The sequence below is a fragment of the Rissa tridactyla genome, chromosome 7 (genome assembly GCF_028500815.1).
Source record: "Rissa tridactyla isolate bRisTri1 chromosome 7, bRisTri1.patW.cur.20221130, whole genome shotgun sequence".
Lineage (NCBI taxonomy): Eukaryota > Metazoa > Chordata > Aves > Charadriiformes > Laridae > Rissa > Rissa tridactyla.
Genome location: NC_071472.1, coordinates 41,392,765 through 41,409,032, shown reverse-complemented (window position 1 = coordinate 41,409,032; position 16,268 = coordinate 41,392,765). Strand labels below are relative to the sequence as shown.

The 16,268-nt window shown below is 36.9% G+C and overlaps 1 protein-coding gene across 1 annotated transcript in view; it reads right to left on the bottom strand.

Annotated features, from left to right (window-relative positions):
• SPAG16 (sperm associated antigen 16) overlaps positions 1–16,268 on the bottom strand; it is a 317,517-nt gene that overhangs the window by 272,312 nt on the left and 28,937 nt on the right. The window contains 1 exon segment of the mRNA XM_054209051.1: positions 14,720–14,868. Within this exon segment, the coding sequence (XP_054065026.1) occupies positions 14,720–14,868 (149 nt within the window).

Sequence of the window (16,268 nt, the reverse complement as noted above, 5' to 3'; positions counted from 1 at the left end):
TATCAAAATGTTTTGATGCTACAAAATACTGCCAAGTGTTTCTTCACTAATTCCTTCCGCCAGCACGTGCTTTGGCTTTTGTAAAAAGTGTCTTCCCATTGATCAAGACGGCAAACTCACAAGCCTACGACTTCTGAAATAATAGTAAGATCTTCATCAGGATGATTTTCCTAGCATGTAAGCTGTTGGACAGATTTGGCATGAAACTGAAACCCCGTGCAAACAAAGATAGCTACGTTCTTCTATTTTACATGCAGTTTTCCCAGGGTCACCTGCAATTTTAGAGAGACTTTTTACATAGATTGTCTGTTTAAGCGAAGCAGCAGCAATTACACACGGTCCCAGAACTGTAAGCACCATCCCTACAAATTCTGTGCAAAATAAGGAGGATGAAAAAGCGCCAGGTAAACCCCCCCAAAACATCATGTGTGTGCAAGTGGAAAACTTTACGGGAACAGCAGTGCTGAAATAGAGGACAACATTCCTTAGAAACTGGTACAAGATCATACATTCATTTATGGATGTTCCAAAGTACAGTTCATCTGAACTAATTTTGATTTTATTTCTAACACATGCACTGTAAAAAAGTGTGGAAATACTCTATCATTTTTTGGATTGTTTAGTTTGAGACGATCCTATCTTGCATTTGTAATAAGAGAAAAAGGTATCTTCTCCTAAAGATTCTCTTACCACTACTCATGTTCAAATATTGATGCCAGAGGTTCAAGTAAGTTTCAAATTTTGTCCACTTTTATTACATTTCCAAATATTAACAATTAAGGTTTTTTTTTCCTCAAATGAATACTCCACTTCTAAGGCGTTTTCAGGAACCTCAAAAATTGCATTTATATTCTCAGTATCCAGTATACACGAATTTCTCATATGACTAAAGTACATGTTGTCATCATCTCAATAACTGTTATGAGGCACACAGGGTTTACAGAGGTCCATCTATCACTACAATGAACTAGTGAACACATTCAGGGACCGTTAGTTATTGATTTATTTGCAATTATCCTTTATTTGCAATATGTCCCTATTACTCCCCTTTGCATTTAATCATACTGATTCAGTTTCAGGACAGGTAGTGACCATCATTCCCAGCTCCACATAATGATAAATAATGAAAACAAACCTGTAAGAGTACTTTGACATGCAGGTACAAAGCACTCCACTTGCCAATGCTGGAGAGTAATGGATTCTGTATAATAAAAAGCTAATTAATTGATTACAGTAGTTGCTAGCAATAAGTACTATATCCAATAGTGATATTATTGATTATTTATCACTGTAAATCAGCATAAATATTTTCAGCACTGCAGGAAGCGGATCCTACAGAATGTGGGAGTGAGGTGCTGCCGGACTGGCTTCCCCGGCATGCCGGTGGTGAAACAGCCATCTCCAGGAAAGTCAGGCTCCATCACGTGTAACGGCCACTTGGGAAGACAAACACCATAAGTCTGGACATCCCCCATTCCTTCTTCTTCCCCCAGCTTTATACACTGAGCATGACATGATATGGCATGGAACATCCCTTTGGTCAGTTGGGGTCAGCTGTCCCGGCTGCGTCTCCTCCCAGTGTTTTATGCGCTCCCAGCCCACTCGCTGGCGGCGCGGTGTGAGGAGCAGAAGAGGCCTTGACTGCTTAGCAACGACCAGGAACCCCAGTGCGCTAACAGGAGTATTCCTACCCCAAACAAAACATAGGACTATACCAGCTGAACCACAACAAAGTCCTACTCCAATTGGCATTTATTTCAAAGTGTTCTTACAGTGAAAACAACAACATAAGGACAGGAGCAGTTTCAGAAAAACAGCATTTCTGGAAAATGGCTTTTGGATCTTGGTATAAAATCCATTTCTCCTGGCGGGTCTTCTTCAGTTTCTCATTTCTGATCTGGAGTGCATGATTGCAAACTTCCGTTTGTTGGTATTGAAGCAAACGTAGAATGGTTACAGCTCACCTTTCATCTGCAACACAAGATCCACAGTCACTTGTTTGCCTCTATGCTTCCCCAAGTTTACATTAATTTCTGCATTACGTTGCAAATTGCCTTTTATTTCCAACTCCCCAAAGATCTAGTCATCTTACTCGTACGGCTGCCTTGTCTTCCTCATGTCGTTTCATTCTTTTAACTTTCATTTCTACCCTCAGCTGTCACACCAACACCTTAAATTGTTTTATTTTTTGTTGTGCTTCTGCCTTCAATCTGCATGCACTGAAGGCAATATTTGGCAAGAGCTTTCACACAGTAAAACTGGAAAAAAACCAACACAATTTTTACTCAAAGGAACTGCAGTTACTAAAGGCATTTAATATGTTTTTAAAGATCTTTTTTTCTATGTGATCAGAGCCATTGCTGCACATCAGATAAAAGGCCTGTAATGTTTCAGCCATAAACTGTATCTCTGGACCCCTTTGTATTTGCCCTGAAGGAAATCCTAACAAAATCTCCAACTTCCAGCCCTTAACTGATGAAAAATTCTGTAATACTCTGCCTCCTGATCAGACTCAGAAATTTAGCGGAATCACACTGGCAATTTTTTAGCTATTATAGAGATCATTTTTCTATGCTATGGAGAAAAACAAAGGACACGTTCAGGACTGCAGTTCAATTACGTAAAGTAATGCTCACTGAGACGTATCAAACGTCATTCCTCTCTCAATTTCTCTCATTCCCACAATTAAACACATACTCATCCTTTTTCTGGAGTCGAAAAAATGTTATGTTAAATATATATATATAGGTGATAAATTTCAATAAAAAGATAAGGGCATCCCTGATTCTGTTCTCTCAGGATTATCAGGATTATAGCTTGTTAAAAGAATATCTTATTTATTCAGAACAGAAACATTTAAAAGAAAACTCATTTTAAAATTAAGAGACATCTTACACAAACACCTACTCTACATTCAATTATCAATACACCATCCAGAAAGGCTGGCAAGTCGAAAATAGTTCCAGTCCTTTCACTGGTGCCAAGTCTCCTACTGGAACCCAGACGCATTAGTGCCCCGAGGGGACCCTGTAGAGAAATTCAAGTTTTTTGATGCCTCATCTTTTGAGTCAGGTCATAGTACTCCCTTCTCCATCCTGTCAGTGAAGTGAAAGCTCAACTTGATTCCTGAAGCATTTCAGTATTGTCATCAATGTCTAGGATACACAGTGAGGACAGCTTCCATGGGAAACACCTTCTATGGCAGACAACCACATTTTCATGAAAAGAGGAAGAAAAAAATGTGCTGCAGGAGCATAATTAAAACAGGCTACATAATCATGTTTGAGAAGCAGGATCCTAACTCTACATTTCCATGACTAAATTAAGTTCTGTGGGATTTTTTTTCATCCAAGGTTTTACTGCTAATACAAACTCACACTATTTGTATGTGTCTGTGACCTTAATACTGCCTTAATCACATTTTTTGGAGGCTTCTATCAAATTCATGAGTACATTATCACAAAAAATTTCCTTTTCTGGCTCGGAATCTAAAGAGAATGTAAAGAACAAAGCTGAAGATAAATTGCTATCACTACAGAAACTCAAAAGAGTAAAACTTAAATATTTCAGATTTTTTTTCTTTTTAATGTAAGACTTAAAATTTTTAAGTTATAATACTACATAAAGGACAGGGGGATAAACCAGCACAGAATTACCTGGCTATTCCTCAGGGGGTGGGGGAAAAGAGGGGGGAAGGGGAAGAAACAACCACGAAAAGCAGCCTTCAAAGTAACAGCTGAAAGCAGAGCTTATATGTATTGGGTGTGCAGCTAAAGTATATTAAGATGATATAAACACAAGTAGATCAACCTTTCATTCCTAAAACAGAGGCATGCTCTTGTGTAGCTAAAAATAATAGCCAAATCAGAGTTGATGCAGACTCATCAAAAAGATAGCACTAATAAAATCAAAGCTCAGCTGTGTCATTAATATACTGACTAGAACAATCCAATGACATACTGAAGCGATACTCATAAGTGTTTGACTGGGAAGAGAAACAAAAAGGTTACCCTTTTGTTTCCTCTCATTACTTTTTTTTACAGTAACTTACTTCTGACACCAAATTCATGATGAATGAATTCAATTAGTAAAAAGATTTTTAAAAGTAATAAAACCAGGATTTGTAACATTAGGAACAACATTTATAGCTCCAGAGTCTCCGATTTAAAAGCTGTCCCGATGTTCATAAATTATTTAAGAAAACAAACTTTCTATTCCAAAGGAACAGAAAGGGATTGTTTCAAAAGGTATTAAATTTAAGACAACCTAAAGCACCGCTGAGTGGCTGATGTAGCTGAATACGAACCGTCTCCTGCAGAGGTTGGCATGTTGGGACTAAGCTCCCCACCATGCTGTCTCACTGCCGCCGAGGCTGCCCGCTTGTACTGATTACCAGATGCTGGCTAGAAGCTTACTCTGTGCGTATTCTGATCAAAATGGAAATAAACTACACAGAGATTGTTAAGAGCTCCTTGCTATGATTCTCAGACCCCAATTCAGTTAAATTAGCACCAAGGTTAAGAACAGATCTGAGTACATTAGTTGGGTTGGTTGTGGTTTTGGAGAGAAAACAGGAGTTATGGAATACAACACAGGATATCTCCAATTAACCTTAAATGTATTCCAAATATTGTCAGCCTTCCCCTCTCATTCTTTTTATGTTTACACGGTTTCTAAAATACTTAATTTGTACATAATAGGCTGTTTTCCATTAAAATAAAACAAAACTCTACAAATAAACAATAGTGCCAACAAAGCCCTCTCAGCTCCTCTTCATTGTTATTTCCAAAACTATTTTAGCCCGTGCAGATATTTGAGACGAAAGTAAGTCTACATACCCTGGTTGTTATAAGCTTTGGTGGCAGGCAAAAATTGGCCATGAACTATCAGTTTGCAAAACAGAAGAGAAGCTGGAGTCGCAAAACCAGAAGAGGGGAAGTTTAGTCAACATCAGAGAACAGGAGCAGCAGAAGAAAAAGCTGCCAAAGCCTCATATCCTGGAACTCAAGAGAACATCTTTTGCAAATTACTACCAACCAAATGGTTGGACAAAACCAACCATTTCATGACTATATATCAAAAATTCCAAATACGGTGCACTTAAAATGAGTATTTTTTTTTCCAAAGGATCATCTTTAAAAGTAAAGAGATTAAACAGCAGCTATCTATCTTCATTACTGTTTTTCTTGTTTGTAATAATGCAAAACTAAGGACTACATCTTGACATTAACCAACCCTATGATCTATGCTGAAATACGTAACCGGTATTTTCCTTAACTATTACATTAACATGGATATGTGCTGCTCTTTCTGATTATTTTATCTGCCAGGTCCGAGCTAGGGCATGTAGACCCTACAGCAGAGCAACAATTTTTTGAATGAAGTGTGAAGAAGGAGGCTTATGAATTTCTTTACTCTTTCCAGCTTCCTTTTACATCCATTTGCTTAGGCTATGGGCATGAAAAATGCAGACATAAACAGCTGAGACCGACGTCACAGCTACGTGCATTGTTCCTAAATTATCTACAAGAGTTAAGTATTCTAAACAAAATTTTAAAAAATAATAATCATTATACCTCAGAAGTGTGGAAATACAGCACACACAAAGAATTCTCACATTAACAGGTACCACTGCTACAGATGACTAAATTTTTTAAAAAATTATGTATAGTGATTTTTTTTCTTGTTTATTTGTTCTCTTACTTTTTAACCTATAAAAATCAGTAGAAATTTCTCTTGACAGATTTAAAATCACAGCAAACAATCTCAGTTTTGCTTCAAGAGAACAATTTCTTTACAGGTGCTACAGAAATAGGGTAGGTTTGCTTTCTACCATGAGCGAAGCATTCCTGCAAAAATAAAAGCAGCTTCAGATGTGTAGTAAATTTAATGTCTGATTGGCTGGCCCGCTTTGGATGAGGTACAATACATAGCCTTCTACACTAGCCTTTCAGACTTGTGGAAATAACTTTTTAATTCAGTACCTTAGTCGAAAGAATTTAGAATTTTTACAGAGAGAGCAGAAGGAGGGAAGAGAAGGGTAGCTGTTAGGGAGGAGAAAGGAGGGCAAAGGAAAGAGGAAGAAAAGCATTCTTTTAGATGAGATATAAAACCACTTGAGTACAAAAAAAATACATTGTGCTTGTTCCCCCAAAGACAAAGCTCTGAGAGATCACGGCCAAACTTTGCAGTAAGACATTAGGCTGCACTAATATAAAAACAAATACTTTTGCAACATAATATGAAAACATCATTAAGGCGCCTACAAAATTGTTTCCTGTTGTAGAGTGCGTGATGTTTAACAGCTGTGGTTTGGACAAGTGATTGCCTTTAGCAGCAGCAGATTTGATCCACCTTTATTGTCTGATCATCACTCTGACATTACTTCTGTTCCCCTGGCGTAAACCCCCCACCTGTATATCCATCATTACAGGTTGGTTTCCAGCCGAAATCCTTCAGCAAGGAACATTTCCTCAGGAATGGAAAACCCCTCACTTGCCGGGAGTGAAGGTGTTGCCATTTGACAAGTGCTCAGTGATCTGTATAAAATGAGCTGGTGTTAAGGACAAAGAAAGTAGGAATGGGGGTGGAGGGCAGCAATCCCAAAGGATCTCAGACAATGCAGAAAGGCCAACAATAGCTCCTCTCCATCCCAGCCATGTTTCTCCTGAAAACTGAGGAGATTATAAATTTTCAGTACTCCATCAGACCTCAGTCTCCCTGCTGACAGATTGCACTTTGGTTATTGCATGTAAGAGAAGGTAAGATCAACAAGTCCACCATTATACAACAACTAGTTTTAATCATGATCAAAGCTGTCAGGCCTAGATTTGAACCGGAAATCCAATTATGAAAAGTCCTGTGCCCTATTAACATCATCTTCATAGTATGTGACACTCCAATGAAAAACAATTACATTTTCCGGAGGAAATAGTCTGATTATTAATTCATAAACTGTTTGGAATACAGTCTTAGCATTTTATTTCATTTCATTGAATTCAAGCAAAAACAATTAAGACTTTACTTTCTACTCCCAGAAGTACTGTTGGAATATGCAAGACAAACAAGCCTGAGCACGATGAGCAGTGTGTGTTCCTGCCCGCGTACTTACGGCATCTTAGAGAGATCCGTTACCATGAAAACTAAATGCTAATGTTGAATTTCATTTTCCTTAAAGTGATGTTTACATATGCAAAGGCTTTGTTTAAATATTGGAAAAAAAGACTGAAACTCCAAAATCCGTAACTTAGTATAGGATAGTTAATTTAAAATACAAATACCACAGTTAGCGAGCACCTGAGCCCTTCCTTCCAGATTTTAGGGGTCTGAGTGATTACTTCGTATTTCAATCACATTTCAGTAATTGGAAAGGGATCCAGTTTCATGCATGAGTAGTTTAAGATGAACTACACCAAAAATGGAAAACCAAAAAACAATTAGTATTGTTAACTTTGGGCTCATTCAATCTACTGGGTTTTGCGTAAGTACATCATGCGGTAGTTCACATATCGCCCTGCCTTTTACCCACACCCCTGAACACCAGCGTAAGTGAACAGCTAAATTTTTTATTGCAAATGTTTCTTCTGGAAGTATATTTCGTTAAAAATAAAGTGGTGATTATTCCCCCAGTTCGAATACATTTACCAGTCTGAACATTTCGACTTGCAATTGTATATCAATTACAAGTAACTAATTAATATTTTACATGTATTTTATCAATACCCAAAAATACCAAACCAGATCATTGCTCTGTTGTACTGGAAACTAAAACTATGTATATAGGGTTCCAAAGTTATTACATAACTCTTTCCATTTCTTACATGATAAATTTTTTATTATGAAACTGACCTTAAGTAACAGAAGAATTATAATCTGAAATAGACTTCCATGGAATTTAGTTTTCCCACACACACACACAAAAAATCCTTTCTTAAAAATAATCGATGTTTTTCAAGTGTAATGAACTTTGCATCAATGACATCGTACCCAAGCAAGGGTGGACTGCTATATAAAAGGAAATAGGTTCTGTTTTACCTCAAACCAGGACAGTCTTGTGCAGTGCATTGCCATGATACTTGGTGATTTCTCTTTCCTTTAAAAGAACAGACACCTTGGCAAAAGCTAAACATTCAAAAGAGAATTATGATTGCGCAGTTCCAGCAAGAAGTTGTACTGGCAGAATCCCTCGTGGTAGGATTTCCCCTGAGCTTGTTTCAAAAACTGTGCTGTATGCACCGTATACATTTCATAGTGAAGGACGAAGCACAACAGAACCATTCTCCTCCTTGACCCCTCCAAAATACACAGATGATTTCCAAGACAAATTTTAAGGCCTTGACACTTTAATGAAAGGGAAAACAAAGCGTTAGTCCAGAGTTAATGAAATTACTCAATTATGGTCTCAAATGCCAAACAATGCTGATGTTACTGATAGTTGTACAGGCATCGTTCCACCACCTGCTGTGTGTGCTTCGTATGGAGGCTCTTGTTCTGTTGTCAAGTTGCCTCTTAAATCAGACAAATCAATATTTATAGAAATTCTTTTTTTTTTTTTTTTTTTTTTTACATTTTCTCAGCAACATTCAAAGGTTTCTTCTTAGATTAAATATAATTTCAGTAGCTCCCTTTTCCAGGAAATCGAAGCATGTGCATATAAAAAATTAACAATTTTATTATCAGCAGTTTTTGCAAATAATTGTAGCAAGAGTGAGATTCAGTCTCACAGAAGACGGGCTATTATTCTAAAATCTGTTATTATTTACACTCAACTACAGAAAGAAATATATGAATATGCAAAGCATATCTACAATTAGAATTGGATCAAATGCATCTTACTTTCCAACATTCTTCTTTGTTTTCAGTCTCAGGGGCCTCTTATTTTATTATTCTTAGCAGCATGTAATGACTCAAAATAAGCAATGTTCTTTAGCACACAGAAACCCTTTGGACGCTCTGCAAAGTAATTTTATCAAGGACTAATGCCTTCAAATATCAAACAATCTATTTCTAAAAATGCACAGCTTTGGGTGTCTTGATTTAACAAAGCTGCAGTGATGGATGGAAAATTATATCTATGTTGTCCTTTATAAATTTTTGTTACAGATGTATGAATATTTTTTTACAGATAGCTTGATTTGTAGCTAACATTCTTAAATAGTTTCCTGTTTTCTCCATGCAGGTCTGTCATTTAAAAACACATTTTTAGGCAAAGCCTAAAACTAACGCCATCACCACATGTTGTATTACATACAGAATATCACGCACATATCAAAAATAAAGTGCAGATTTCATCTAAAATGTTTTTTCTTTCTACCATTTTCAAGTCTATAGTAGTTTTTAAAAAACAGTATTGTCTAACAAAATGTAATTCTTTTAAATTAAATTGCACCAAAATCAACTAGAGAACACTTTTTAGCTTACATCCAGTTAAGCTTGGATCACGTTCTTAACATTTGAGTTGCAGAACATTAATTCCATAAGTAGAAGAGGCATCATATTGTACCGATACATATTCTTTGCTGGTTAACACCCACTATCACCCCAGTAAGACCCAGCTCCCACTGTGGATCTGATGACAGTCCCACCAGAGCAACAGCTGCTTGTACTTGTTCTAGAGCTATAGCCACGCTCATCAGCGCACAAGTACACATTTGCTGGCTGGCAGATCTTCCGAATGCTTTTCCAAGCACTAATGTTGAGTCTTTCCCCTTTCCCCAGTCATCTAGTCTAACGGGAATTATAACAACTTATTTAGATATTACTATTCTTCAATAGAAAGTTGGAAGTGGGCCGCTATTTTAGGACAAGGCAGAAAGTTTCTTCCCTTAAGTACAACTTTTTTCTGGGAAATCAGACTAATAATGAGAGCTAGAGAGCTAAACAGATCCTGTGCTTGTCAATCGGTACAGCTCCTTTCCCAAGGGGACAACTGCACCTATGTTATTCCTCAGAAAAATCTGTCTATCCTATTCCAGTAACACAAACTCCCTAAGCAATCTACTCCAGTCTTCACTATATTTACCACCATAAATTTTGTTTAATATATAATCCGAACCTTTCTTATTGGATTTCTACTTTATTACTTCTCGTTTTAACAGGCTGTTTTGTTGGGTTTTTTTAAAACAGAATTCTTTTAGCTTTTAAGGATGCATCCTCTCTCCCGACAGTGTTCTTTGCTGTAGACCACACAATTTCACTTTTCACCTTTTTGTTGACAGTTGTGTTTCATAGCCTTCTCATCATTCTTATTGCTCTATTGTAGATGCTCCGCTTGTCTCCTGAAGAGCTGTGATCAAACTGAACACAATACTGCAGCCAAAGCTACATGCCACCCGAACAAAGCAAGAAGAATATTCCGCATCCCCCATACAATATTCCTGTTTACACTGCAGTATGGCGTTCAGCTATTCTGCAATATCATGTCCTCGTTGACTCATGCTAAGCTTGTTTTATACAACAAACCCTAGAGCCTATTCTAAATAATAGCTATTTTATCAAAAATATTTTATCAACTGTTTCTTATCTTCTTGTTCTGTATTTGTACATTTGATCATTTCTTAAAGTAGAGTGTTGTAACTTTTTCTTGCATTGCATGTTATTTCTTCAGATCAATTCTCCAATAGGTCAAGTTTGGGATTGTACTCCTGTCCTCAACTGCGCCTGAAGTTCCAGCCCCACCAAACCCAGTTCACTTGGTCTGCAAATTTAGTCAGCATATTTTCTGTTTCATTTTTCAGATCATCAGTGACAACATATCCTGGCAAAAGCCTATTCAATATACCTGTGAATTTCCAATCTGTTTTCCATTAATTTAGGAAAGTTTCCATCAGGCTAGATTTCATCTCATTTGAAATACAGACAACGTATTTTCTTTTCCCTTCTCTAAACTGCAGTCTTATATCTTTGTAACTGGTATTAATTTTCTTAGCTACCTGTCTGGAGTTTTACTATACTAGTGAGGGACCACAGAAATAAGTATTCCCAGTATTATCTGTCAGTCATCTTCTCTCTACTGAATATCTGATCAGTGCTGCTTTCTTAGTAACCTTACTACAAACACAGAATGATTGCCTATTTCATTTATGACCCTTCCTAACTATTTTGGGACCTCATCTTTCCAATTCTGTCCAAATATGCCTGTCCTCATTTATATTCAAGCTCAATAATCTGATTAAGTAATCATTTGGGTTTAGCTTCCCTTCTGTTTGAGAGCACAGAACCAGCAGCTCTTCTGAATTCGCAGGCTTCCTTCCATAGAACTGAGGAGAAACACAGGTTTTTATGCATGTATAAATGGGATACTTCGACCCAAAGTCTTACTAGTTACAAAAGCTATTATGTTTGTACCAGCATTGGATTTTACTTTTGTATTTTTTTAATATACCATTGGTGATAATTTCAAAATCTGTTCCACAGGAACAGACAGTGCGTTCAAGTCCAGAAATGTCCAATGCACCTTTTGATAAAGTTTTACACCAAATAAAACTTCAGAAAATGAAATAGGGTTGTAATACATTATATGTGGAAATAGACTTTACTCAACATAAAGAAGCTGCAATCACCCAGCTAATAACTAATAAAAGCAATCAAACATTGAATGTACTCTGTGAGTACCTGAGAGAATAAAAATATAAAAATAGGAAAAGTATATTTCAACAGGATAATGGAAGTCACATTATCAAAGGTCCTCTACAATTTTAATGACCTCTGTGTGCATTTTAATTAATTTAAGTGTTTAAAGCAGTACTCCATGCACATTTTTAAGAATATTTAAGCTATTGATACTGGCTTACTAAGGGCTAGATTTGTAAACAGTTTAGCCTAATTGACTGTTACTGTATAATTTAATTGAGTCTTGTACCAAAGATTTTAAAATCAAGAGAATACATTCTCTCTCAGAAAAATTCCAGTTGCTTTTTCACTGTTCCAGTGATAAACTTCATACCAAAGGGACCTTAGGTTTTAAATTACGTGTCAGCTTTTACAGGATATTACAATAACACAATATATGTCTGCCCTTGAAGTAAATGTTCTAGCTCAGCTATGAGTCATATTTGCACCTACTTAAAAGTAAGAACAGGCATTTGTTAGATCACTATTTAGCTACAAGACACAGAAAAGATTTTAAATCATTTTCATCACCATAGTTCACTCCTCTGTAACATTACAGTTAATACAAACATTTATAATTTTGTCCCAAGGATACAATTTCATGACAATATATTTGCTTTTTACTGAACCTGATGTAATCCAAATGCCTGAATTTTAAAACTGTTCACTCTGAACTTTTGGAAGTTTGAAATGTTCACTTACATTTACTGAAAAGAGCTAAGCAATACTTTTTCTCTTACTTTTTCATAAATGCCCTGTTTGAATACAGGATTTTTATTTCTTCTGTATATTCCTCACCTGAACTCCGTGGAACTGATCAATTTATGCTCTGACTCTTACTTCTTTTGTGGTACAAAGAGAATTTAAATGAACCGCAATATTAATCCAAATAAGGCGTAAGTCAATTTTACTCCCTCCTCCCCCCCACCCCTTCCCCCCCCCAAAAAAAAGTAAAGTGTTATTCCAATTATTGTAAATGAGAACAAGACTATTATTTATGGTATGCTCTTCAATAAAGATATTGCCATGTTGAATCATTGTATGGAAGAATGTAAGTCACACAAGACATGGCAGATTTAAAAGATCTTTTCATACAGGTCAAAGGAGATGAGGCACCACACGGAAGTTTGATTCCAAGTATCACATAAAGTGATCTAAGGAAAGCAAGGCATTCATTTATACTTAATTCTTTTGACTGGAACAATACTCAGACAACTACATTGTTGAGTAAGAATGCACTATTTTTAAAAAATAACCTAGATTCGAAATGTAGTTCAACAGATGCGCAATACAGGACAGAGTATCTTTGTTTAAAACACAATTTTAACTCACCCCTTCACCCTCTACAGACTCATCATTCCCTCTGCCATTTATTTCTAACAGCTTAAGAAACAAGACAATTTCACACGCAGTATCCAAGGTAATATCCTTTGTTAGGAGAAAGGAAATATTTAGAAATAATTGATCCAGGAAATTTGAAGTGAAAAAAAGTTATTTTTTCCATTGTTGGAAAACATGTTAGTCTCACACCTAAAGTTTTAGATTATTGCTTAGCCATAGCAAAATCTAGCATATTCAAACATGCTCAGATTTTCCGATGTCTTATTTCTGGAGCTACTCCAGTTTTCTAATCCATTGATTAAATAAAGACATCAGGGCCGCTGGCAGGACTCATTTGGGAAACATAAGATCCACAGAAACACAGATGCTTGCCAGAACCAGTCAACTAACAGTGCTCATGAATTTCAAAGAACAAGAAAGAGCCAGACAGGCTGCATACGACCTGCACAGAGTTTATGTATTCTGGGGGTGAAACATAACTCCACCGAAGTTTACTATAAAAATCCTGATGACTTCAGTAGAAACAGGATTAAAAAAATAAGATTTCATAAGCCCAGAAATACTTACCTGTAAACAAGTCAAAATAAAGAGATACCTATAAGAGTCTAAGATGGAACTTTCTAAACACTGAATGACAAACACGGAAAGTGGAGCTGGACTGACTGGCAGGTGCCTCAGTAATTGGTCAGATACCAATAGGTGGGGAGACAGCACAAAGAATTATTTCCAATATGTGGTGAGAAGTGTTTTAGAAAGCAACACAATATTTATTTATTTATTTATTTATTTATTTATTTATTGGGAGGTTCAGGAGAATGAGAAGGGATGAAAACAGAACTAAAATGGTATGTTTGTCAGAGAGGTACACTGCCAGAGTCAGACAGAAGAAATGCCTTTGCAAAAACAGACAGAAACATATGAAAGAATAAATCACCATGGACATATTCTTGTGGAGACAGGGAAAGGAAAGACTGAAGCCAATTCCGATTACATCAAGGTAAACTAAAGCTTTTTTTTCTTCTCAAAAAACACAGTTTAAACTCTAACTGTGGTTCCCAGACAAAAATAGGCCAGTATAACAGTTTTAAGAGGTTAACAAATTTTAAATATTACAATGTTTACCTTCATTTGGAAAAATAAAAAGCATTGTTATATAGTCCCAAAATGCAACCTCAATAAACAAACCAAGTAGAATAAAGTAAACAAATTCCTTTCAACAATTAAAAAAAAAAATCAGTAATTAATTTTGATTTTGCACAACTTCTAAACTGAAACAGCAACACACTTTCAGTACGCTCAAGTTTAGAAACTTTCACTGACTGCTAAGAAATCACCAATTTTTTGCCCTTAGTCTCCCAGATGTTATACCTTTTAGACCCAGCTGAAACAGACAGGTTGAAATGCTGGAGAAGTTTGCAAGCACTACAGAATAGGTCAGGATTTCTCCAGTTACAAAAAAACATAACAGAGAACCAAGGATTTATAGCCAGTGCTCCTCCTCTGCAGGGTGATTACATCAGGCTCTTGAAAACTAGCTTGCCAGCTTCAACTAATCAAAGTCCCCATTATTCCCTGAAAAATTAGTTGAAACAGGAACTCATATTAAAAATAAAAAAGTCTCTTACCTACCTGTCCTATTTACTAAGCATTTGTCACTATGTGACAGACTTCTTTCAGTCGTGTTAGACAAGTGTTTCACCACAGCTTAGTAAAAATTTAAAGTATACTTTGCATTAGACACTGAAGAGCTGCAAAGAATGCTGCATACCTTTGGGTATCTCTTGCCTACCTTCTTTGCATCTTTGACTGGATCATATGAAGAGCTTTCACCATCAAGGATTTTTTGCTGCCTGGTTGCCTGAAGAGCCTTCTGGGTGGGACCTTCCAACCCTTTCTTTCTTTGACATTCGTGGCCTGCTATAAAATAAAACCAACAAAAATATCATCCAAATGCATTTTTCACTTACTCTTCTGGAATATATATCTCTTAATATTAGCTACACATGTGAAATTCTAAAAGAAACACCACTTCAAATAAAAAGTTATTCAGGTTACTGTGCCATCCATATAAAGTATTCCAAGACTACATATAACTCTGCCCCACAAATTATTTTAGTGTGATCTATTTCAGCTTATCTAACAGTACCCTAGATTTTGCCTCCAAAATGCAGCAATGATTTTAAATCCTGCAGTACATGACAGAGTCACAGCAAAACGGATGCAATTCTTCATTTCCCTCAGAGACAGAGGAAACATCATCTCACTGCATCCTATCCTATCTACCACCAATGCATTATTCTCATTTACAGCTTGCATTCCTTTTTCATAGGATGGCTAGAGTTGGAAGGGACCTTAGAGATCATCTAGTTCCACCCCCCTGCTCTGGGCAGGGACACCTCCCACCAGACCAGGTTGCTCCAAGCCCCGTCCAACCTGGCCTTGAACCCCTCCAGGGATGGGGCAGCCACAGCTTCTCTGGGCAACCTGGGCCAGGGGCTCACCACCTTCAAAGTGCCTCCCTGCACTTCCCCCAACCCACCTTTCAAACTATGAATTACTTATGAATAGGTAACATGGCAAAGAAATCCTAAGCCGGTAGCATAGCTCTAAATCATCACAACAGGCTGAAAGGAATATGAGGAACAGTATAACACATGTGGATTATTGTAGAATGCATCTGCCATGACCTGGCAGAAAGCAAACTATTCTCTGACAGCCTTTGTATTGGCAGCTCACAAACATCCGAGCGCACTCCCTTGTGATCCCTGTGTCTTGTTGCAATGCTCTGTAGCGTGTCTACTGCAAAAAGAATGGAACACTGAATTCCAACACGATTTGGGTACTTACATCCCAAGTTTTTTCTTTGAAAAAATCTCTGATTGAAAAACACATTATACAGCTAAAATCCAGACTGAAATAAATGTACTTCACACTACGCATTCATAAATGTTTGCTCGTGTAAAATAGTTTTATTAAGACCTTGACACCAAAATGCAAACTTTCTGACTTAAAGGGGAAAAAAACACCCCCTCTACTCTTGAGGCGAAAAAAGCAGATCAAGCAAACACAAATCCATCCTGTGTACCCAATCTGAGTAAAGCTGTAACTGATAAAAAGAAATGTGCCTGGTCTAAAATAACGGTCTGTATTCTCGCTGCTTTAAAAGTTAAAGCTACTGTCACAGACACCCTGAATAATAACTTTCTCTGAGGAATGGTATACAGCAAAATTGGTTTATATGTCAAACACTACACTCACTCAGTAACTGCTACCCAATAGCCTGTTGTTCACAGAGTATTTGGTGTGTTGGTGCTTTT